Raw genomic sequence first — 25326 nt, 5'->3', positions numbered from 1 at the left:
TAGTGGAATCCAGAGAGGTAAGTGGAATGTTAAATCAGCTTTTGCCTTGAGGGCACAATGTTGTGGGACTTTGGGGAGGGGAAAGTAGGGCCCAGTTAGAGACCTCTATAAAGCTGGGGCTCCAAAGAGAGCCACTGTCTGTGCAAGGTAAACTAGTGCCCCATTCTGAGGACTGCAAGGAAGACTGCTGGTCTTAAACCTGGGCACTAAGTGACCGGTGAGAAAGAATTTCTATGTCCTTCGAGAAGTCTTTACCACTAGCTAGCCTGAAAGCACAGACAAGGGGCGCACCTGACAGACCTCAGATATTGGAATGATGAGTCACAGGATATAAAATACATGTGTTTAGTATGGTTTTGGTAAAAGAAAGCCAAGGGGGAAAGAAAAAAGAAAAGAAAGCCAAGTAAAAAATATGAATAAAGGAAAAGCAGATTTGAGAAAAGCCAAATAGAACTTACAAATATGAAAAATCAAATTAATGAGATGAAAAACTCAATCTGCGGATTTAACAGCAGGTTCAGCATACCTAAAAGAGCATATTTGTGAGCTGGAAGATAGATCTGAGGGAATTATCCAGAACATGGACCAGATACACAGACATGAGAAACGATAAACATAGAGGATGGAGTGAGGTGACAGTGCCCAAGAACTTCTCAGAAATAATGAAAGCATCTGATTGACAGATTCAGGGAATTTAACACATTTCAAGCAGGATAAATAAATAAAAAGAAATCCGCTGGAGTGAAGGACATAGGGAGGAGATACAGAGTGCCACACTGAGTTACATGGCGGTTCCCGAGGTCAGAGTGGCAGGGTGCTGAGAGCTTGGCTTCCAGAATGGAGCCCTCACTGGGTCACTTACCTGGACTGGTGAGTGGTTGCTGGTGACCTTAGATAAGTCATTCCTAAGCCTTAGCTTTTTTCCTTATAAAATGTGGGTAATAATCTTAATACTTTATAGCAGTTGGGAAGTTTGTGCAGATGAAATGAACCAAATTGACCTAATTCACATTATTCCTTTAGTCTAGCACCAGACACTTCAGCAGGGCTCAAGAAATGTCAGCTTCAGTTCTAGGGGAGGCACCTGAGCATGGTGCTGGTGGGTAGGGGATGGAGAGAAGCAGGTCTCGAGCACATGTCACCCCTCCTGCTGGTGACCTCCTTGCCCATCCTCCAACATTGTTTTCACATCTCTTTCTTGCCCCCACTCTGCCCCACCCTGAGCAGGCTGTGCCTTTATTCTCTTTGCACCACAAAACAATGAATGAACTTCTATTTTGGTATTTCTCAAAGTGCCACTGATTATTTTTGTAACCTGCACAAGTATCCCATCATGCCATGAGCTTGTTTTGGTGTCCCTAATACTTAGCACCATTCTGGCACATGTTCGGGCCTAAAAAGTATTTTCAGATGAGTGAATGTGGTGAAAGCTACAGGCCATTTCTCTAAGAAAGAGAGAATTCTACCCAGTATGCCCAGTGTACATAGCCAGTGCATTGAGCCCCACTGGTAACACAGAACACATTCCATCTAGCCACGCCCAATGACTCAAGAACAGGGTACATAGCAGGCCTGCAAACTTGGTGCTTTTGCCTGAGGAGACCCCCTCGTTGTGAGGGTTTCTGGGTCCATTTTTCTGGGAAAGGCAAATATCATATCAAGAAAAAAGGGAAATTCTCTTCCCTCTGAGGATTAGATTTTTGCTGAAGGTTGTGTGATTGCATTGTCAGCCTGACAAGTCAATTGTCATAGGCAGCCTTGTCAGTAGGGAGCCAGAGCAGGTGGCCAATGTACAGAAGAGCTCAGGGCAGAGCTGGCTTTTGTACAGCCAGGTGCAGAACTCTCATGATGCTGCCAGGACCCACTTTATAAACTTTGTCTCTTGGCTCTGCTTGCTACACAGTCCACTTCGTTCTTTGGCTCCTTGTGGTAACCTCTGACAGCCGCAGGCCAAGCCCTCATGGTGACACAATGGTCTCAGAAGCTCCAGTCTTCCTTGCAGATTCAAAGACGTATGCCTCTTTTTTTATAGTTTCCATCAAAATCCTTAGCTTCTTTCTGATTGGTCTAGTTTAGGTCATTTGATCATTCTTGAACCAATCACTGGGCCTAGAAAACTGAGATGTGCTGATTGACTTAGGCCTGGTCCTGTGCCCTCCCCTGGAGCTGGAGGGCGACCCTCCCTTCCCGCCATGGGAGAGTGAGGGATGGGTATAGCTGACAGGAATTGTGTTCCCTTTGTGGAGGCAAAGTATGAATGTCTACTTCACGAGGTTGGGAACACTCTCTGTAGTGACAGGGACAAACCAAACTTGTCCCTAGGACGTGCAGGTTTAGCTCAAAATAAAAGGCAGGATCTTATCCCTTAATGTAGAGTTCAGGATCAGCCTTGATGGAGGCTGGTTCAGTCTGTTTTCTGTGTACACTAAACTTTTGCACATTTATTTTCCTCTTGACTTCAGACATTTTGTTTTTCACATTTTCTTTCCCATTAGCCTGGAAGTTTCCTTTAGTTTAAAGGTAAGGGTTGTGCTTTGTTCTTTTCCAGAGCCTCTGCTGGCCCCAAAATATAGTCTGTGCTTAGTAACTGCTGTTTCAATGTTGGAGAAATTTGGAAGGACACAGAAGTAGGATGTGCTGGTTTGATAATGGAGTAAGAGAGGGAGAGCAGTGTTTGGCTATAATCATTGTCTAACTTGAAAGATGGACTTTTTGTCCAGTGTACAGTCCTTGGTTCTACCAGCTCAGCTATTGCAGTGTGCACTGAACCTTTTATTTGCATAGGCCTATCCACTTTTTCCTAATTTTTAAAAACAAAATAGTTCTAGGAAGTGCTAACTAGAGTCATGCTGCCAACTTGCTAAAAACTGATGGGGGATTATGTGTGTGTATGTGTGTTGTGTAAATCTCACAACATGACAGCAATTATTTATTCTTTCTGTTCTGCCATTAAACTGTTTTATAACATTTTAATTTTTTTAAAAGGCAATTTATTTACTTGTTTCAAAAATAATAGTCATTGTCCTAAGTTTCATGACTATATTTCTATATAAATAATAAGCAAATATGCATTAATATTACCCTCTTTTACAAAATGGTAGCATACCAAGATACTGATCTGAACCGACTTCTCATTTAACCATATTTCATGAATATCTTTCTATATTAGTATTTAGAAAGCCACTGAGGAGGGACAGCAAATGCGAGAGAAGGATGGACCCCACTTCAGGTCTAATTAAGCATAGAAATTTATTAATAATTTGAAACGCCTGCAGACGGGCTGAAACACCAAAAGGCATGCAGCAGCCTCGAGTGGCAGGTGAAGGCCTCTTTTATGCCATGTTCAGCAAGCTAGCGTAATACAGAAGCCAATCACAGCGGTTAAAGTAGGGGGTCGCTAGGCAGGGGTACACATTGGCTCATAATTACAAGATATATCACGAGTACATTACTTCATGATCATAAGATGGGGTCTGTCATAGGGGTTTACACAATTCAGGATGGAAGTACATGGTTAGACATTAACTCGTTCAGGGGTACAAATTGGGTCACACCGGGGCTTAACTTGGAATCCAAGCCCTCCCTTCCTTCCTTTCGTCTCTTTAAGCTTCTTCCCAGAACTTAACTTTCCCTCCCTTGTGGGGAGGGGGTCTGAAGCTAAAAGCAATTCTTTTTACAAGTATAAGAAGTTTGTTGCCTTTCTTACTAGTCCTGGGGGTTTGGGGCTGGGGGCTCAGTTATTACACCACCTTATTGATTTCAAGGTTGCAAAGAATTCCACTGACTGAAATTTATTCATAATTTATGTAATCTGCTCTCTTTTGATAGAAATGTAAGTTGTTTCCAATTTTAACCAAATGCTTTGCTGCTTTAGTGAGTAGCATTGTACGTATATCATTACACACACACACACACACACACACACACAGACACGATGAACCTTAGGGTAAATGCACAGGAGTAGAGTTGCTGGCTCATTTGGAATATGCATTTGTATTTTTTTAATTTGGGGAGCAATTTTGCTAGATATAGTCGAACTGACGATAATAAGAGTGTGTCTATTTATACTTCAGACTTAGTGAGAATGTCTGTTTCCTCACAGCTTTGCCAGCACAGTGAGTTATCACACTTGGATTTTGCCATTTCAGGATGGCATGTATGATTTTGATTTGCAGTCTTTTATTATGAGTGCACGTAACATGTCTTTATGTTTGAGGACCATTTGCATTTCTCTTTCTATGAATTCTCTGTTGATTTCTTTTGTCCATTTTCCAATTATTCTTTAAATAATGAGGGCTTTTGTTTCAAGTTCATCTGTGCTTCCTCCTGCAAAGACTTTGACTTTGTAATCAGCTACCAACTTCACCCTGAATAATTAGAACTGGCCAAGCCCTCAACCAATTGACTACAAACTCTGATAGCAGCACTCTCTAATGGATGTGGACTCTGTAGTGGGTCTGAGTTTTATGCAAATTGTCTCATTTTAGCCTCACAAGAACCTACTTTATTTATGAGTAAACTGAGGCACAGAAAGGAGGAGTAAACTTCCCAAGGTCACACAGCTAGCCAGTGGCAAACCTAGTATGCAAATGCAGAGCTTGATTAGTTCAGCCAAGTCTGCACTCTAAACCATGTTTTTGGTAAAGGGCTGGAGAGTAAACATAGTAAACATTTTAGGTTTTGTAAATTTCTGTCTCTGTCTCAACTACTTAATTCATTGCCAACCCATTAGACAATACATAAACAAATGGTCATGGCTGTGCTCCAGTAAGATCATTTATAAAAACAGTTGGTTGGGAGGATTTGACTTGTGGTTTGCAGTTTGCCAACACCTGCCCTGAACCCTTAAATGATGTCCCTATCTCAGCTTCAGTAACAATAACAATAGCAAGCTTTGTACTTCTAGTGCATCTCAGTGACCCCTGTGCTCATCCCAACAGATGCACTGAAGTCTCTGCACAAGAATCAAAGTCTGGACAACCAGCAGTGAGGGAGGCAGAGAAGGTCTAGTAACGAGGCTAATTCGTCTTCTTCTTCTTTTTTTTTTTTTTTTTATTTGAGACAGAGTCTTACTATGTCACCCTCAGTAGAGTGCTATGACTTCACAGATCACAGCAACCTCAAACTCTTGGGCTTAAGTTACTCTCTTGCCTTAGCCTCCCTAGTAGCTGGGACTACAGGTACCTGCCACAGTGTTTGGCTATTTTTTTTTTTTATTGCAGTTGTAATTGCTGTTTAGCTGGCCCAGGCCAGGCTTGAACCTGCCAGCCTTGGTGTATGTGGCTGGTGCCTTACTCATTGAGCTATAGGTGCCAAGCCACACCAGGATAATTCTGAAGGACCTCTGCTCCCTTCTACTGACTCTGGAAGAAGAGACAGTCCATCACGGCTAGAGATTTTCAGAAAAACATTAAAATTCAGTTTTATCTTAAAAATACTATTTAAAAGTACAAAAAGTTGTGGAATGCTCTATGGTGGTAAGTAGTACTACCGATTTCTGAAAATTCAGTTGAGGGGTATAAGGCGGTAGAGATGTACCACAGTACTAAGCTATAAGTAATGTGAGGGTAAGGCTCAAGGCAGGTGGCCAGACATCCCAGACAAATATGAGTTGGTCACCTTGGCTTAAGGTATTAATCAAAACTAAGCTGAGCTCCTTGAAAGACTTGATAAAGACAAATTATTAAAAAGGAATTTTGTTAAAGGAGTAAGAGTGATAGGAATAAGAGTATAACTGAGAAAGTTTAGGAAAATCTTAAGAATCCGGAAGGGAAACCTGGGAGTCATTGTTTTGCTTAAGTCTTGAAGTTCTTGCTAGCAGGGAGATCTGCAGTCATCCTGATACTCTTCCCCTTGTAGGTTATGGTTTTCTTATGTCTAACTGATTTCAGAATTTTGTCTTTCATATTAACTTTAGTGAAGTTAATTATGATGTGCCTGGGTGACGTTTTGTTTGGGTTTAGTTGTGCTGGGGTTCTGAAACTATCTGCTATCTGAATTTCAGAATCTCTTGGCATGTCTGGAAAGTTCTCTTTCATAATTTCATGAAGAAGAGCCTCTGTGTTTTGTGAAGCAACTTCGTCGCCTTCAGGGATTCCTATAAGGCGAATATTAGTTTTCTTCGAATTATCTGAGAGCTCTCTGAGAGAAAGATTCATTTTTGTTCTCCATTTCTTTTCATCTTTGAGCTCTTGGGCTTCTTTGAAAGCTTTATCTTCAATGTCAGAGATCCTTTCTTCTGTCTGTTACATTCTGTTACCGAGGGATTCTACCATATTTTTCAGATCTTTAAGGGCTGCAAACTCTTGCCTCAATGTTTCAAAATCTTTTATCATTTTATCTTTGAAATTGCTGAATTCTTGAGACATCTTTTGAATAATTTCTTGTGATATCTTTTAAATAATTTCTTGAAATTCTAATTCCCTCCTTTCTTTCATTCTGTTAATCTTATTTGCTATCCACATTCTGAACTTAATTACCGACATCTCAACCGTCTGTTTATGGATGGGGTCTTCAATTCTATCTGTCCCATTTTTCCTTGGGAGAGTTGATCTACTCTGATTATTCAAGTTGCTGGAGTTTTTCTGCTGATTCTGCCCCATGCTGAATTTATACTGTTTGGAGACCTTATCAGAACTGTTCAGTCAGTGGCTGCCACCTGAGAAGGTGCCAGCTTCTTCTGGTTGCCCAGAGAAACAGGGCGTGTCTGTCATCTTCTCCCAGTTCTCGAGTGTTCGGGCGACCAGGGGTTAGGGGAATAGCAGCGGCTGCACTGGAACGTGCGCAGCAGGATCAGACCTCATTTGGCCGCTGGGGCAATGGGGGCAAGAGAAAGGCAGTGGCTGGATCAGTCCTAGTTTGGCCTCACCGGGGTGACTGGGGGGCAGGGGATCGGCAGCAGCGAGATTAGTCCTAGTTCAGCCCCGCAGGGGAAACTGGGGGGCAGGGGCAGTGGTGGCACGGGGCACGCATACGGCCAGATCAGTCCTGGTTCAGCCCTGCTGGGGCAACCTCAGGGCAGGGGGAACGCGCAGCTGCAGGGCTGGGAGAGTGCGCTTGGTCCCACAGGTGGGGGGATGCTACTCTTGGGCCTCCTCTCACTGTCTCTGCAGGCAAAGGGGGAAGGGTGGACTGGAGATTCAAGATGGCAGTGGAAACTTTAGTACAATTTTTCTGCCTGGTGAGAGAGAGTTTGGAGTCTCAGCAGGGTCCCTCTAGGGAGTAGACCCCACTGCCTGTAGCTCTCACACAGGTGAGATAATAGGTCCTCAGTTCATCTCTTGCCTGTAGGAAGCTTACGGGAGCAGATGGAGAGAAAACAAAGAGAAAAACTCAGCTCTCTTGGGGGAGGGGACAGACACTGTTCCTTTGAGATGTTCCATATACCTGTAAGTTGCACTCCAGGAGTTGCAGCTTGCCTCAGCAGAGGTGTCCTGCAGGTATGACTCTTCTCTCTTGGATGGGCTCCTAGTCTTCAACTTTGTTGGGTGTTTTCTGGAATTTATCCTTCCCTCTAAACAGGAGCTTCCGTTGGAGGCTGATATCTGTTGGCCATCTTGCCCCTCCTCCAATGTACTCATTGTATAAAATGAGTACTCTTATGAAAGCTATAACCTAATTATAGCTCAAGAAGAAGCTTGGGCTATAGCTATAACCTAATTATAGCCCAGAAGAAGGGAGAAAGGGTGAGGGAGGGGAGGGGAGGGGAGGGAGGAGGATCGGTGAAGGGAGAGAAATTGATGGGACCATACCTATGGTGTATCTTACAAGGGTACATGTGAAATTTACTGTGTGTAGAATATAAATGTCTTAACGCAATAACTAAGAAAATGCTGTGAAGGCTATGTTAACCAGTTTGATGAAATCATTTCAAATTGTATATAAACCCAGCACATTGTACCCCATGATTGCATTAATGCACACAGCTATGATTTAATTAAAAAAAATAAAGATACAGGAACTAGACATGGAACAGAGCACAGTGTGATTCACACAAAAAAGTTTAGGGAGTGCTCTGCTCAGTAACTCATCTGAGAATAGGCCAGAACTAAAGATTGATGAGTGAATAGGCACTTACAATTTTACGCTTCAGTGTTTGAGGCCTGGTTTTACTTTTTTCTTTTAGGATTCTTCACATGATCATTTTCAATTAATCAACTAACTACCAGTCTGAGTTAGCCAGGACTTCTGTGTTTTCAAAAGGCCAATTTCCCCCTAATCATCTCACAACATCTTAACTTTTGGAGCTAAAAGAGATCTTAAAGATAACCCAATCTGATGCCCTCATGACACAAACGAGGTTGCCTAGGTTTTAAGAGAGGATGTCCATGGTGAGTAGAGGAGCCAAATAAGGGTGTCTTCCATTGCTTCACCTAGAAGGTGGTCCTGTGAGGGCCCACCCCAGAAAGTGGCTGTGGCAGGTGGAATACTGGCTCCCCAAGTGTGTCTATCCTCTAACTTCTGGAGCCTCTGAATATGTTAGTTGACATGGCAAAAAAGACTTTGTGGCTGTAACTAAGTTTAAGGATTTCTAGATGGGGAGATTATCCTGGATAGTCTAAGTAGACCACTCTAACCACATGAGTCCTAAGAAGTAAAAGGGAAGGAAGAAAAGTGGGTCAGAAAGATAAGGACAGAATAAGAGGCAGGAGAAATTCAAAGTGTAAGAGGGTTTGAACCCTTGTAAGTAGAGGGAGGGGAACAAAGCTGAGAAGTGCAGACAGCCCTTAGCAGCTGGCAACAGCCCTCAGCTGACAGTCAGCAAGGAAATGAGGAGCTCAGCCCTGCTGTTAGGTCTGAAAAATTATTCTCCCAAACAGCCCAAACAGATGAATCCAAGACACGCTCCGATGTAAAAGGCAAAAGGTGAGTTTTATTCAGGCCCTGGGAAGCCTGGACTCTCCTCGCATGCAAGCCGAGGACGAGCCCTGAACCCGGGGTGGAGGAAGTTTTTATGGGTACAGAAAGCAAGAAGTAAAGGAAGATTTGCATTGGCAGCTGACGATTTCATTAGTAAAGGTGAATTTGGATTGGTACAGGTGAGGGGTGGGGGGTCCCTTAACCAGGGGCTAGAGTTGGTGCAACCTGATCACCTGTATTTCAAGGTAATAGAAACTTATTGTTTATTATAGTAGCTATTTGCCTAAGGTGACTCAGTTTACAGCGCAGTGGCTGTGCAACCTGGGGTGGGGGAAGGCAGCAGGGAGTGGCCCTGCAGGTTTCACTGGCAGAGGTTGGGGTGGAAGGGCTATGTGGTAAACAGCTAGGAATGGGGCTTGTGCTGTAAACAGCCAAGAATGGAGCTTGTGCTGTAAACAACAAAATGGAGCTAGTTTGGCTCTCACACTGCAACCACAAGGAGCTTTATTCTGCCAGAAACCTGAATGAGCAAGGGAATGAATCCCTTTCTATAGCCGCCAGAGAGGCATGCTGACACCTTGATTTTACCTCTATGGGACCCATGTCTGAACTTTTTTTTTTTTTGTTTGTTTGAGATTAAGTTTCACGCTGTAGCCTAGGCTAAGGTATAGTAGTGCTATCATAGCTCACTGTAGTCTCATCTGGGCTCAAGTGATCCTCTGCCTTGGCCTCCCACACAGCTGAGATTACAGGCATGAACCACTGTGTATGGCCTGATTCCTGAACCATCAAACTTTAAAATAGTAAACTGTGTTGTTGAAGCCACTAAATTGGTGGTAATTTGTTTCAGTAGCAATAGAAAAGTGATACAAATGTGATGGGGACAGACTCTTTCCTTTTTCAGAATATTCTGGTCATCGCACCTGATGTCATAGAAAAGATTCTAGAAGAATGGGTCATGAACAGAGAGACTCTTGGGTGAAGACAAATGGGTTATAGAGGAAGTGGCATCTGAAAAGTCCAGGGAAGGAAGTGTAGGTAGAACAACTTTCCTGTAACAAACACAAGGCCAGGTGGTGGCTGTTCCACTTCCCTCCAGAAGTCACCAAGGGTCTGCAGGGGAGCAGCAGGTTGGTAGGTGGGTACACAGTGGGCAGGGGCCAGAATGAGTGGGGCCATACCCAGCTGCAGGAGTCACTTATCAGCAACTTCACTTAGTGCCCATCTGATGGCAGGTCTGTTGGGATGAGTAGGTTTTGTTCATTCAACAAAGATCCATCAAGCACCTACTATGTACCAGGTTGATTCTAAGTTCTAGGAGTAAAGCAGAGAGCAAAACAGACCAGGTTTCTATATTCCTCATGCTTAGACTCTGGTATGGGAGAGAGAAAATAAGCAAGTGAACAAATACATAACAGGGAATTACGATATTGACTTGTGTTATATAAAGAAAATAAAAATAATCTTTAATGAGGTGGTGGTCAAAGAATCTTCTTTGAGGTAGTGAGCTCATCTGAGCTGAGGTCATGAAAAGCAGAGGAAGCTGGTGGAATGTGGTGGTCAGGGTGATATGTTCCAAGCAGGAGGAATTGCTGGGACTAAGGGCTTGTGGCATATTCAAGGAAAAGAAAATATGCCAGGTAGCTGTGGTGGGGTGGAGATGAACAAAGGAGAGAGTGATGGACATGGAATCAGCCTGGAGAGGTGCTCAGGGGCTATGCCAGGAGGGTCTTGTCAGCCAGGTTGAGGAGTTGGATCTTATTTCACAGTGCAAGGGGATTCCATCAGAGATGACTGATATACTGCATATGAGATTTTGGAAAGGCCCCCTTCTAGCTGCTGTATAAAGAATGGATTTAGGGGAGCATGTTGTAGAGGAGTATAGTTAGGGAACCTCTACCACAGTCAGAGATGGTGGTGGTCTGGACAGGATCATAGCAGAAGAGATGGAGGGAGATGGGTAGGTTTTGGAAGAACAGAGGATATCCCTAATAAATTGGCTGCTGGAGAAGAGGGAGGATGAGAGGACTTGGCATGCCTTTTTTTGAGTTGAGATGGGGCCTGCCCTTTGGGAGACAGATATTGCCTGAAAATATTGTTTGATCTGTTGAAATAAAAACATAGACTTTCCCCATATGTATTGAAATTCAGGTCATTAGCTAAGGATGTGGAGTTCAACCAGAGCTCAGAAAAGTGTCCACAGGGAGTTTAGTACTTTGCACATTTTATTCATTTAATCTTTAAATCAATCCAGTTAGTAAGTACTATTTCAATCTCTGCTAAAGATGAGGAAACTAAGGCACAGAGAGGTTGAATAACTTGTGTAAGATCTCATTTGGGATCACTGCTATCTCAGCCATGGAGGGGTAAAGCTGGGATTTGGACCCAGGCAATCAGGTTCCCAAGTCTGAGCTCTTATATGCTCAGTCCTACTGGATTTTGTATTTGGTGTAATGATAATGTTTCAAATTCATCATGCAGTTTCTGGCCTTTCCTGAAACTCTGGCCTATTGGGGATATATAGCTTACACCAATACCCTGCTGAGTCTGTGAGCACTCTGAGGAAGAAAATGGTTGTAAAAGGGATTATGACAAGACCTAGAATAGATACACCTTCTAGATCGTTTCCTTGCCATTAAACAAAGATAATACCAATTGTGGAGATTTGTATTTGGCTGGGGCAGAGACCAAGGGAATAGCTTGAGTCCTGAGATATAGGCAGGAAAGCTTAACATCCCTTATCAGAGAAGAAAATCCTCTGTGGTAGTGATGAGAGGAAAAAGCCTCTCTCCCACCGATTCCTCAGAGGAGATTAACACCAGCGGTGTTTTACTCCACAGTGAACTAGTGGAGCTTAACACCTCCCTAGGAATCTGTGTGTGTGACTTCAGACAGGAGGCTTCCCCCACACAAAGCTTAAGTTTCAGATGCTCCCAAACTGCTCAATCCTTAAAGTTAATAATAATAATAGGAGCTGATACGCTTACTCAGAGAAACTGCTGGTGTCTTTATTCTCTCCCTCAGCTTACCACTTGGACAGATAGATGTAAAAAAAAAGCTGTGTTGAACAAAGACTCGAGGCCACTCACTGAAACCCACGAATAGGTGGTGATCCCCTGAACGCTCACCTTTTAAAATTCTATTCTGGTCTCCCTTCTCTTGCTTTATTATTGTTCTTAATTTTATATTTCTTCAGTCGGTCACACCAGTTCCACAGGTCTTAGCAGACCCTGCCCCTAGGGCGGGACCTACAATGGGACAGTCTCCAGAACAAAGAATTTTCCAGCCCATGTGCCGAGGTGCAGAACCCCGGGGGTAGGTGAGTGTAGCCTGGAGGCTTATGCATATGCTTTTGAATGGTGACATACAGGAAGGTACAATTAATTGTCTAGTTGCTATATACTGATGGAGTGGCCCACAGGGATGCCAGGAAGAGGTCTTAACTTCTAATTGTGTGAAAGTGAAATGAGTGAGATACAAACCAATGGGTTTTGCTGGAGGGAAAGAATTGGTGATGGTGGTGGAGAGGGGGGAATTCAAGAGTGCAATTTCCATGGAAAACAGGAAGTGAGGTGGTGCCTGTGGCTTAAGGAGTAGGGCGCCAGCCCCATATACTGGAGGTGGCAGGTTCAAACCCAGCCCTGGCTAAAAAAAAAAAAAAAAAAAGAAGAAGAAGAAGAAGAAAGAAAGAAAATAGGAAGTGAAGAGGAGAAGAGGCAGGGTCTCAGTTATCTCAGGTTTGCAGTGACATGGAGCAGAGAATTAGGATAAGAAAAAGTATTGTGGTTATGCCAGGTGAGGTTCCCTTTTTTTCCTTCAGAGACCAGTGTCCCTGTGATATTGGTGGGAATTGTCTGTGACTCCACCCACTCACCTGGCCACCATTGCCCTGTGCTGCTGGATCCTGGAGACAATGAAGGCATCCATGGTTCTCTCCCTCATTGGCTTCTTGGTGGTTCCAAGTGGTGCTCCCATCTTGGGGCGTTGTGTAGTGGCTAAGAAGCTCAAGGAAGGAGGCCTGGATTACTTTGAGGGCTACAGCCTTGAAAACTGTGAGTACCTCTCAGCTTGCCTCCACTCCTCTCCATGCCCTCCACCCCCAACCCACGCACCGCAGCTTTCCTCAGAGCTACATATCTCCTGTTCCTTCATAGGGGTATGCCTGGCTTATTTTGAGAGCAAGTTCAACCCCACAGCTGTCTATGAGAACCCACAGCAAGGGTACACTGGCTTTGGCCTCTTTCAAATCCGCAACAATGGCTGGTGTGGCCGTGGCAAGAACCTCTGTGCTGTGCAATGCTCTGGTAGGTCCTTTCCTTCCATTCTGTGCTGGTGCAGCTGAGGCTGCAGTGCTGTGCTCAGAGGTCTGCCTTCCCAACGGCCAGAGTTTACTAGTTTGGAAGAGGCAAGAGGAGGGTCTGGGAGGAGCTGGAAGTGAACTATATCCAGGAAGGAGGTCTCAGGGAAGCCTCACTTCTCAGGAAGTGAGGAAGGGCTGTGGTGAGTCAGTACATTAGTGATGAAGACCTGCGCCCACATATGCTGGGATGTCTCATCCTGAAAGGTGGGAGCAGAGGGATTCAGCTGGCTTGATTTCACCCACACTTAGCCACCACTCCCTTCTTCAAGGGAGAAGATGCTGTCACTTTGAAAGGCAGAGTGGTCACTGGGAAGAGACAGGAGCTGATCATCCCAAGGAGAGCTTGCCTACTGCTCTTAGGGGTCCCAGATACCTGTGGTCAGGAGAAGGTTGCCCACAATTCACTCATTACATGAGCATTTATTGAGCACTCACTAAGTGTCAGGCTTTATGGAGTTGTCAAGTTAGTGCTTGCTAACTGTCAGGTACTCTTCTAAGCCCTTCACAGGTACTAACTCATCTGATGTTCATAATGACGCTCATGAGGTGGGTACTATTATTATCCCCATTTTACAAATGGAGAAACCGAGGCCCAGAGTGGTAAGTACATGCCCAAGGCCACACAGTTGATGAGTGGTAAAGCCAAGAGACAAACCCAAGCAGTGTGGCTTCCAGGTTGGGCTAAACTAAGAGGCTGCACAGCCAGGCCAGGTCTCCCTGGTGTTGCAGAAGGAAGGCCTAAGCATCCCAGTATCCTCAGGGCCTTCCTAATGAGTAAACCTCCCTCTACCCTAATGTACAAGACAATTCCAGAGCCGATGGCTTCTGAGCTGGGTCTTCAAGAGACAGAGTGCATAGGGTGATGTGAAGGCTTGCAGCCTGGGGAATCACTGCCTTGTGTTGGGCTCCATGATTGGCCTTGGGAGTCTACAGAGGGTAAGAAAGTTTCTGGATTTAAGGAGAGGCAGGAATGGAAAGTAGAAAGAAAAGGCACAGGAACCTGGCAGGAACTTGTGGAAATCCCAAATCCTTCCATTAAGAGCTACATGAGCTTGTGGCAAGTCATTTTCTGGAGCTTCCATATCTGTGAAGTGGGGAATGATATTAACTATTTCTTATGATTGCTGGGAGCATTGAATGGGATAATATGTATAACATGCCATGCAGGGCACATAGTGAATTACAGAACTCATAGTCTAGTTGGGGAGACATATACATTTATAGTAAAATTAAAGCACATTTAAAATCAATTAAATTAATTTAATTTGAATCTTAATCAAATGATGAAACTTTTAGTGTCATCCTGAGTTTCCTGGTAGCCAAGGCAAAAAGAGAAACACAGTAGGCCCATAATTTATCTTTCATATGAATACACACATACACACACATCTCCAGAATCCAGTGGGAGACACATACAGTTATCTATCTGTAACAGAGTTGGTACTGTATGTTATGACGAAAATAGGGTGAGACAGATACTCTTAAACATTTTCCCACTAGGTAGAATGTGAAAAAGAACAGGGAAAAGCACATATATTTTAAAGTACCTGATTTAGTTGGCAAGAAAGTAAGGAAAATCCCTATAGGGTAAAAAGGGGAGTAAGAATCCAGCTGGGTGAGGATTGAAGCAGATAATGATCTTGGGGTATCAGCTGATTCTCTGCAGTTTAATGAAATAAGGTTTAATAGCTGCTATTCAGGCAGGAACTGAGCAGGTGAGGAGGTCAATGGTGACGCCAGAGGGCTGCACTGTCAGGTGAGAGGGATGAGCTAGAAAATCCCCAAAGCAAAGAAATTTTAAGTAGAGGGAGAAAACCACCTTCCCTGGGAATATGTAACAGCAAGCTGATAGGATTCATAAGGAAGCAAGTCACCATGTGGAGCTGAGTATTGTGGTCTTGCTCAGAGAAATCATGTGCTTTTCCTGTTAGGCAAAGTGGGGAACAGAAAAAGCATAGGCTTTGAGGCCACACAGAACCTTGGCACCATCTATTACAAGTTACAGGATTTGAGCCTCAGTTTTCTTTAAAACAGAGATAATAACAATATCTACTTCACAAGCCTTTTATGAGTTTTCAGTGCACTGCAGTGTATGTAAAGTGTATACTGCCTGGTGCCAGATGGATGGAACTTCCCTTTGTTTAAAGAATTTACAAGAGAGTCGGGGATTAGGACGTACGTATGTATGTACATAACAGATGAGTACTAAATCAAAGTGGCATTTTATTCAGAAGATGGGAGATGGTGGGCTAAGTGGTCAGTAGCAGACTTTTAAGGACTGGGCTGCTTGGATGAGCAGATCCAGGTTGGGAGATGAGCATGGACAAAGTCTTGGAGGAGATACTTCCTTTGATCCTTAAGCTGTGTGTGTCACGGGCAGAACACACACCTCCAGGGTGGGCAATGTCTTTGTCTTCTGCCTTGGATGTGTCTTGTATGGTGGGGTTGTGGAAGGAAGCAATGGGAAGTAGGTTTCTAGAAATGGAAAGGTATGTTGAGCCCAACTGAACCAAGCTAAGGATTTGAGGGTCCATTTTATAGGCAAACAGGAGGCACGGACATTGTAAGGACAAGCATTCAGACTAGAGAAAGGAGAGACTAGTGTAGGTAAAAAGGAGGTTATTGCAATAAGTGGGAGGGCTTAGTTTCCACATTCCAAGAAGGGAATGGAAGGCTGAGTGCATAGACTCAGTTGCTCAGAGGGATCACTGAGCCTTCCCATGTGCTGTTCCCTGTGCCTAGAGCAATTTTCCTCCTGTGACTCTTTCAATCCCCTTTACTTAACCTACTTCTTTAGATGTCACTTGGCCCAATAATCCTTCCCTAACCTTAGGTGCCCCTACTAAATGTCTCCTCATCAAGCTGCTTTCTCCCATCATCCCAGGTGTGTATTGTATCATAGTTGTCCATGACTCTACCCAATTCCAGACTGCAGGCTCTGTGATGGCAGGGTCAGGTTTGTCTTTCTATTTCCACTGCTTCATATATTGCTTAGCACAGAATAAATAGTAAATGTATACATACATCTTAATGGAAAAATTATTACAAGAATCACAAGAAAAAAAATCTATGAGTTTGGTAAAAAGATGACTAACTCCTGCTACCTCCTAAGGTTGTCTAAGAAAAATCTAGGGATAGATTTCTTCTTCTGATTACACAAAGCCTCTCTTGTGGGAGCACCCTGTACCCTCCCTGACATCACTCTAGCTTAGCTGTGACATGGTGGCATGATATAGTCTATTTTCTCCGTAGCTTTACTGAATCCAGATTTAAAGAAGACAATTGAATGTGTCAAGAGAATTGTAAAAACGAAAGATGGGATGGGATCATGGTAAGTGGTACGTTTTTATATAGCCTTTATTAATGACTCTCCCCCATTATCTTTACTCTTTATCTTGGCCAAGTCTTAGCTGGTCCACACCTGCGCTCCTACTCACCAGAGTAAGTGGTAAAACCTATGGAGTTCCATGACCTCAGGCCATGCAAAAACATAAGTAATTACCAGACAAAGTACCTTGACTTGTACTTTTAAAATTACAAATCTTGTTTAGGATTGTATAGAATTCTGGGATAAAGTTCCTTAAAACACATTTCTGTGTTTATTGTAATAATAATATCTGTATTTTGTGATAATTGCTTATTTCTTTCATATGAATTCCTACAAGTTTTTTTTAATATTGTTAAGGTTCTTGATACATGTTGTGAAATGCCTTTCCAGCAACCTTGTACCAACTTAATATATATATATGTGTGTGTGTATATGTGTATATATATATATATATATTTTTTTTTTTTTTGGAGACAGAGTCTCTCTGTCTCTCTATTGCCCAGGCTGAGGTGCTATGGTGTCAGCCTAGCTCATAGGAACCTCAGACTCCTGAGGTCATGCAATATTCCTGCCTTAGCCTCCCAAGTAGCTGGAACTACAAGTGTGTGCCATGATGCCTGACTAATTTTTCTATTTTTAGTAGAGATGGCGTCTCACTCTTGCTCAGGTTGGTCTTGAACCTATGAGCTCAAGTGATCCTCATATGTCAGCATCTCAGAGTATTGGGACGACAGGTGTGAGCCACTGTGCCAGGCCCCAGTTTCAATTTCTCTAAAGAGTTTAATAAAATGTCTATTTACTGTACCTTAATCAGTCACAAAACCTTTGCCATTTGAAAGGTAAAGTCAATTTTGACTTCTTTTGCCTTTATACTATACCATTAGGGTATTTCCCCCATGTTTGTTATATTTTGATATTCTTACATGATTTTTTTCCTATCTCTGTCTATTTTTTAAATTCAAGTTGTAATATTGATTTGAAAGAGCTCTTTATATATCAGCTATATAATTGGTTACTATATAATTTTTGTCTGAAGTAACTGCAACTCTGATTTCCTCTTTAGCCAGATATTTGTTTAGGAAAACCTTCAAAAATTTACCAATGAGCTTGTATATGATTTATTTCACTCAACATTATATTTGTTCATGTTATGTATAGTTGTAATTCATTCATTTTCATTGCTGTATAGTATTCTATTGTATTAATATGCCATACTTACTTATTCATTCTTTTATTGGTGGACATTTGAGTAGTTTATACTTTTTTAGTTTTGCTCTAAATGTTCTATTATTTCTCTTTTGGTGAATAAATAAATATCTTTCCATTGATTATATAGAGAAATAAAATCACTTACTATAGAACACACATATTTTCAGATTTTCTAAAGAGATTTTTATCAACTTATATGGCCTTCAGCAGTTATAGGTTTTAGTTGCTCCCCACTCGCCCCAATGCTTGGCATTTTCTAATTTATGCTTAGGATTGTGGAGTGGTATTGCATTATGGTCTTACTTTGCTATTTGCCTGGTGACTAATGAGTTTGACCACTTTTCAAATATTTATTGGCCATTTAGATATTCTTTTATGTGAAGTGCCTTTTCAAATCTTTTGTCAATTTTTCTATTGTGTTGTCTTTTTCTTATTAATTTGTAAGAGATATTTGTATAGTCTGGATAAATGTTTTCTGTTGGAGACATGTTTTGCAAACATCTTCCATTCTGTGGGCGAACTCTTCATCTTTTTGATATGATGTCTTGATAAACAGAAGTTGTTAGTCTTAATTTAGTCTAACTTATTATTACTTGGTATTTAAAGTTATCTTTTTTCTATTAAATGATAACTATGTACTTTTTTTGTTTTTTTTTTTGTTTGTTTTAAAGTTATCTTTAAAAAATATCTGCCTAGTTCTTGGTCATAAGAATATTGTCCTTTTTTGTAAAAGTTTTATTATTTACTTTTCATATTTGGTTCTACAATACCCTTTCTTTTTCTTGCCTTATTACATTGGCTAGGATTGCCAGTAAATGTTGAATAGAAGTGATGATACTGGCATCCTTGTCTCATTCCTAGTTGGACAGATAAGAAGTTCAATATTTTATATGATGTTTTCTTCAAGTTTTCTGAGATACACTTAATCAGGTTAAGAATGTTCCTTTTCACTTCTAGTCTGTTAAAGGTTTTTAAATCATGGATTGGTTTTAAATTTTGGTTATTTTCAGTTTTTGTTTTGTTTTGTTTTTTATAATTCTGTGATGGCTTATACAATTTCCTTTTAGAATTCTACTTTGTCTTTTTAAATCTCTCTTCTCTCCCATGGCTTATCCAGAGGTCATGTTTGTTAACATCTTATTGAGGATATCAATTTTCTGAAATTTCCTCTGGATCCTGTGTAGTATATTATTTCCTGAATAATGTTTCTCTAAACTTTATTATGATGCCCCTTTTCTTCTTGTGATATTTCCTCATATACTCCATGTTAGTTTTATTCTATTACCATTCCTTAAATAAGGACAGATTTATCCATATTTAGTATTCACCAAATAGATAGGTTGAAACAAGCTTTTTATTATCTTTGCTCACTACTACTTGGATGATAGCCAAACCCTTTTCTCAGATGTTCATCTAGGGTATGTCACTGTTCACACCTTTGACCCAATTTGGAGATTCTGCTGGTATGAGTGTATGGTTCTTTCTGATAGGCTGAGCAAACAGAATACATGAAAATCCTTCAATTTCAGCATGTACTGTTACCACCTCCATCTAGGTCATTTATCATGGCAGGCCTGTCCACTATCCAATGGACACTTACCACCACAAATATACACCTTTCCTTGCCTTTTTTCACCCTATCTCACATCTCATGATTGCTTGCCTGGTGGATTCTGGGAATTATAGTCTCTAGTTAGATCATATTTACTTCTGATGGTACAATTTTTCAGATCTTAATATTTCTGAAATTAGGCTTTATTTTGCAATCTATATATCCTACACCAAGGTTATTACTAAATCCTTGATGAATCTTAAAATGGAAGGTATTTTATAAGAGAGAAAATCCTTTAATGATAACTCCAATTTCTTGATGGCTTTAATGTATAGGCATTGTATATTTACATAGACGTCATCACTTAATCCTCACAAATCTCTCTAAAATGAGTATTCTTATCTTCATTTTATTTTTTATTTTTATTTATTTGTTTTTGAGACAGAGCCTCAAGCTATCCCCCTGGGTAGAGTACCGTGGCATCACAGCTCACAACAACCTCTAACTCCTGGGCTCAAGCGAGTTTCCTGCCTCAGCCTCCCAAGTAGCTGGGACCACTAGACACCTGCCACAGCGCCCGGCTATTTTTGGTTGTAGCCATCATTGTTGTTTGGCGGGCCCGGGCTGGTTTCAAACCAGCCACCTTAGGTGTATGTGGCTGGCGCCTTAGCCACTTGAGCCACAGGTGCCAAGCCCTTATCTTCATTTTAAAATAAGGAAACTGAGGCACAGAGAATAACTTGCACATGCCCACAGCAGTGGGATCAATCTTGGATCTAGGCTATTCTAAATCTCAGCTATCACCAGGCTACTCAAAAAGATGGGGATGGTTGCATAGAAGATCTATACTCCGGCTGTATAGAAGGGAACCAAAGAGCAGCTGTTCAGAACTCCTGTGGGTCCAGACTAAGGGTTTCAGAGCTGGGCCAAACAGTGGGGAGGGATGGATCTGCAAATGGACTCATTTCATTACCCTCGAGCCCTTCAGGCAGTGGAGGCTTTGTCCAGAATCTGGCGCAGGAAGTGTGTTTTAATAAGGGGTTAGGTCTTTTTGTTGTTGCTTTCCCCCCCTTTTCTGTCTCTTTAAGGTATTTTGAAACTAAATTCAACCAGAGATTGCTTTTCTTGCCTTTGTATCTCTAGCATCTAGCTCTGTGCCTGGCACACAATGGTTGTCCATTACATATTTGTTGTAAAACTAAGGCTGCATTTTAAGCCCCTACCCCAAAACCATTCATAACATCTTTATTTTTTTAATTCACTATTATTTTTAAATAAAAAATATACTTTTTTCTTTAAGCAGTTGCCTTCACAAAGTTACCATTGGTAACACATCAGGGAAAAAATGCATGCATGAATTTTTTTTTTTAAGCTAGTCAAATTTAGCAGTGGGGAGTGAACTGTATTTTAAAACACACGTGGAATCCCAACATAAATAGTGACCTGCACCTTGCTTATGAATCTTGGCTACTTAGAGGTCTACTTAAAGGTGTTCGCATTCTCCATAAACCGCTACTTAGCGTAGCCCTCTGTACAGATGCTCAGGAAATTTACCTGCCAGTCCTCTGCTGATAAATGCTTAGGTTGTTTCCATTTTTATTGCTGCTGCTGCTGCTGTTTCAATACTCTATCATAAGCATCTTTTAGAATTTTTATGTTTTTTCAAGGGTATCTTTAGGGAAATCCCGTGCAGGGATTTGTTGGGACCAGGCAGTACATTTAGGGTAGTTGCTAAATTGCCATTTGGAGAAGGGGCACCTCTAGGCTCCTTTTGCCATTTGCAAAAGGGGACCCCTTAGCTAACCAGCCTAGGGTGTTAAAAACAATGCAGTTTGGGGAAATTGAGACATACAGAATATTTGCTTTGCATTTTTTTTTTTTTATTGTTGGGGATTCGTTGAGGGTACAAGAAACCAGGTTACGCTGATTGCATTTGTTAGGGAAAGACCCTGCTTTGCATTTTTATTTTATTTATTTATTTATTTTTATTAAATCATAGCTGTGTATATTAATACTGTCATGGGGTACAGTGTGCTGTTTTTATATACAATTTGAAATATTTTCATCAAACTGGTTAACATAGCCTTCATGTCATTTTCTTAGTTGTTGTGTTAAGACATTTATATTGTACATTTAGAAAGATTCACATGTACCCTTATGAGATGAACCATAGGTGTGATCTATTCATGTGGCTATTGGCCATTTTTTTAACAACTGCTTGCTCAATTCTTAGCACGTGTTTTTATTGGATTTATACTTTTTTTCTTCTTAATGATTTTCTGTGTCCTTTATAAATTAGGGTTATTAGAACTTTGCTTGTCATATCTGTGTGAACTATTTTTTCAGTTTTGTTACTTGTGTTTTGAATTGTTTTCATCCCACGAGAGGTTTACAGTTGCACAGAATCAAATTCCTCAGTTTCTTCTCTTATGGGTTCTGGGTTTATATGAAATCTCCTTCTTAGAAAGGTCTTTCATAGTCCAAGGTTGTAAAGAAGTTGAACCATGTTCAGTGCTGATACAAAAATCAGTGCCTATATCAAATTTTTGTTAAATGAATTAAACTTTTATGATTTCATGTTTTTATGATTAAAATTGTGATCCTCCCAGAATTTATTTTGATATAAAAAGTGAGATAGGGGTTTAGTTTTATGTTTTTTCAAATGGCTTCTTATTGGTCTCAACACCACTTAGTCATTAACCTATTTCGCCACTGATTTAACAGATTGCATTTTAATGTGAAAGTCCCCTTACTAATGTTAACTGTTTTTTGCAATAACTTTCATACATGGCCTTGACTTTCCAATTAATTTGGAAGCTTGTTTGCCCCTCTCTAGGGTAAGCACTAATGAGCTAAAGTCAGCCATGCTGTGTGGCGCGAAGTAGAGATATGCGAAGCCAGGCTGATTAAGGCCTTCTTACTTGCTTAGGTTCCCAGTGCAGTGAGCTCTTATTAAGGTAATAGGCAGCTCTGTCTCCTCCAAAGCTCAGATGGAGCAGCTCTGCAGGATTGGGACAGACAGGAAAGAAGACTAAGACCCTGAAAGCCCTCAGGAGTCCATTCTGCAATGCCTGCACTGGGACTCTGGAGATCCTTGGAATTTCTAAAAATGCTGTACTTTTATATGTATTTTCCCTGATGCTCTATAGCTATGAGGGATCAGGGAACCACTGTTCCTTTTGCCACTATGGGACCCCATACCCTAGAGGACCCATGGAGGCTTGCCCAGCTGAGGGGTGGGACTGATGAGACAGGATTTCTAATGGCCTATAGCTGTGATGACTCCCCCAGTCTGTAGGCAGGGAGAGACCCTGAGGGGTAGGTGCTAGTACTGGGACTGGAGCACCAGGAGGAAAGGTTAAACTCAGTCCTGCTGTTCCAGGCAGGGTTGAAGAATTGGAAGGCAGCTTGGAAGGTGAGGAGTGAAGCAGGCATGTGGAAAGGTGAAGGGGATCCTGGATACGGGGACAAGGGTTCTGACTTTAGACTTAGGGTTTGCCAAGGACTCACCATGTGTGTGACCTCAGGCAAGACACAGAACATCTCCGAAGCTCACTTTTGAAAAGCTAGTGATCCTTCTCTTGCAGGATTGGAGGAGAATTTCACGGTTCACAGCTTGGCCTCCCCATCTCACTGAGTGGGTTTATGGACAGAGTGGTGGTGCTGTGGGCATCCGGATAGGTGAAGCCCCAGTATTCATTCCAGGATGTGGGGAGACAGCATTGGAGGTGTGCAAATAGCTTTCAGAATCGTGCCCACACCAGGGTGCAAACTGAAACGCTCCAGGGGTCAGGCCAGAAGCTGGCTCTGGGCTGTGAAGCTCTGCAGATCCCAAGTTCTGACTTTAAGTGGCCCCTCCTGTTTACTCTCCCCTGCCTTCCTCTCCACAGGCCCTCCTGGTCCCACTTTTGCCACTACTCCGACACCTTGGCACGGTGGCTAGATGGTTGCGAGCTGTAGCCACCTGAGTGGTTCCCATAACACTTACCAGTTGCATCTTACGAATGAAGGTGCTTTTCTGTTTGCTGCTTCGGTCAATCCTGTTGATTATCTCACCACTTGATGGCTCCAGAAGGAAAAGGATCAAAGTTTGCTTCATTTAGGGATGTGGGAATAAACCAAGTTTGTTATTCAACCTGGGCCAAAGGCTTCCGCTTGGATGATTATTATACATTATGATTGCTACTGTGATCACTGTTATTTATTTGCCATTATTATGATATATTATTATTTAATCTTGGATGGAGGATTTGAAAGAAGGAAACTATCTAGAAAACAAGATATATCTATGCACATCAGTATTAAATAGGGAAGGGAAAGAAAGATGCTGTGGAAACCAAGAGGAGTCAAAAAAGACAGGAAGCAAGGCTGGTCCAAGCAGGGCCTCCAGGGCCAAGGTGTGTCCACGATGGGACTCTCAGATGGAAGTGAGGTGATCACAAAGTCCTTTTTGCATTTCTGTGGGGAAAATCGAGAGACAGTTGCTCGTTTCTTATAGAAAGTTAAGTTTTTAAAAATTGTAAGTGACACATACATTAGAGAAATTTTGAAAAGTATGGATACTTTAAAAAGGAGAAGAATCCTCTCTTGGTCTCAGTACCCAAAGACCATTGCTGTTATACTTCTGGATAGGGTTTTTATTCTTTTTCAACAATGCTGTCATAATGCTACAGATAGAGAGTTTGGTATCTGGCTTTTTATAATAGAAAGAAAGCGAACAAGCATTTCCCCTCTGTTTCTTTTGATTTTAAGCAGAAAGGAGTATTTCAGGAGTGTACTGGTTTCCACGTGCCTTGGGTGGAATGGAGCAACAGGTATGAGCCTGGGCTTCCTGGATACACCTACCTGAGACCCGGCAGCAGAGGTATCTGCTCATCGGGTCAGGTTGCCGGTGGGACCCATGCCATAATGAGGTTTGAGAAACAGCTCTTAGCCTTTCAGCCCTTGTACGGGAAGAAAAGAACTGGAGTGGCATCAAGACACTCTGTCTGTAGCATCTGCTTCAGTGTGGTAGTAGAGAGTCTTCAAATGGAATTTTAGCACCAGTTAATATTCCAGCGTCTGAATGTACCATATTTTATATAACTTTTCCCTACTGTTAGATTTTTAGGTGTTGCCATTTTCAAAACATTACAAAGAATACCGAGGTTCCCGTTGGGGCCTGCTCCTTTAAAACATTTTTTTATATTTACCAATTACGCAAACAAGCTGGGCACAGTGGCTCATGCCTGTAATCCCAGCACTGGTGGATTGCCGGAGCACACAGGTTGTAGACTAGCCTGAGCCAGAGACTTCATCTCTAAAGAAAACTTGGAGAGTATAGGTAGTATACTATACTATATATAGTAAAGAAGGAAATTCAAAGGCCCATCATCTCCCACTGGGAATGGAAGTTTGCATCAATCTTACGTAGCTGAAGTTGGGGACCCTGACTTAGAGATGGCTAGCGTTAAACTTTGGATGTGTGTCCTCCTTTGCTTTATTGTGTGTGTGTGCATTTCCCCCCTTATAGACATGGACTACTACTAAATATACAGCTTTGTATCTTGCTTTTTTCATCCAATATTTTATGGTCTAATATTTCCAGGTCTGTGCCAGGGGATCTCAGCACCATTTGAGTGACCACACAGACTCACATTACATGGGCAAGCTATAAAGTATATAACCCTTTATTGTTTTCACGCTGGAGAAAAATTAAACAAGTTAGGTGCATAGAGATCGTTTAAAGGCAGGCAAAGCTTAAGCAAATCAGCTCTTTTTGCTTGTATCTTATTCACTTTTAGGAAGGAGAAGAAATGGCCGTAAGCCAGAATTTCAGGGGCAGAACTTTTTTCTCAAGTTCGGTAATGATTGAGCAATGTAACCAAATGGTTTTGTGTGGTTTTCCCTTCTCTCCAGAGAAAAGGGTATTTGATACTTCCCTCCCACACAGCATGATTTATATGGCAAAATTTCTGCTAGCATCACCTCTTTTTGTTGAGATCAGTGAGAAGCTGTTGAGATCTTGGGAGTAACTTT

The 25326-nt window shown here is 41.9% G+C and overlaps 1 protein-coding gene across 1 annotated transcript; it reads left to right on the top strand.

Moving 5' to 3' along the window:
- Nucleotides 1-12772: 12772 nt before the first annotated feature.
- On the top strand, nucleotides 12773-23268 carry LYZL4 (lysozyme like 4). The gene is made up of 4 exons (XM_003794495.1): nucleotides 12773-12911; nucleotides 13014-13163; nucleotides 16472-16550; nucleotides 23199-23268. The coding sequence occupies exons 1-4, from the start codon at nucleotides 12773-12775 to the stop codon at nucleotides 23266-23268; spliced, it is 438 nt and encodes a 145-aa protein (XP_003794543.1).
- Nucleotides 23269-25326: the final 2058 nt, after the last annotated feature.

This window comes from Otolemur garnettii, unplaced genomic scaffold (genome assembly GCF_000181295.1).
Source record: "Otolemur garnettii isolate 467f Iridium unplaced genomic scaffold, OtoGar3 scaffold00082, whole genome shotgun sequence".
Lineage (NCBI taxonomy): Eukaryota > Metazoa > Chordata > Mammalia > Primates > Galagidae > Otolemur > Otolemur garnettii.
The sequence above is the reverse complement of the archived record's forward strand: the minus strand, read 5'-3'. Positions and strand labels throughout refer to the sequence as shown.

Excerpts from the sequence above, each read along its gene's own strand:
- LYZL4 (XM_003794495.1), top strand. The coding sequence starts at position 12,773 with ATGAAGGCATCCATGGTTCTCTCCCTCATTGGCTTCTTGGTGGTTCCA. Across the intron at positions 13,164-16,471 it reads CTGTGCTGTGCAATGCTCTG|CTTTACTGAATCCAGATTTA; the intron begins GTAGGTCCTTTC and ends TTTTCTCCGTAG. Across the intron at positions 16,551-23,198 it reads AAAGATGGGATGGGATCATG|GCCCTCCTGGTCCCACTTTT; the intron begins GTAAGTGGTACG and ends TCCTCTCCACAG.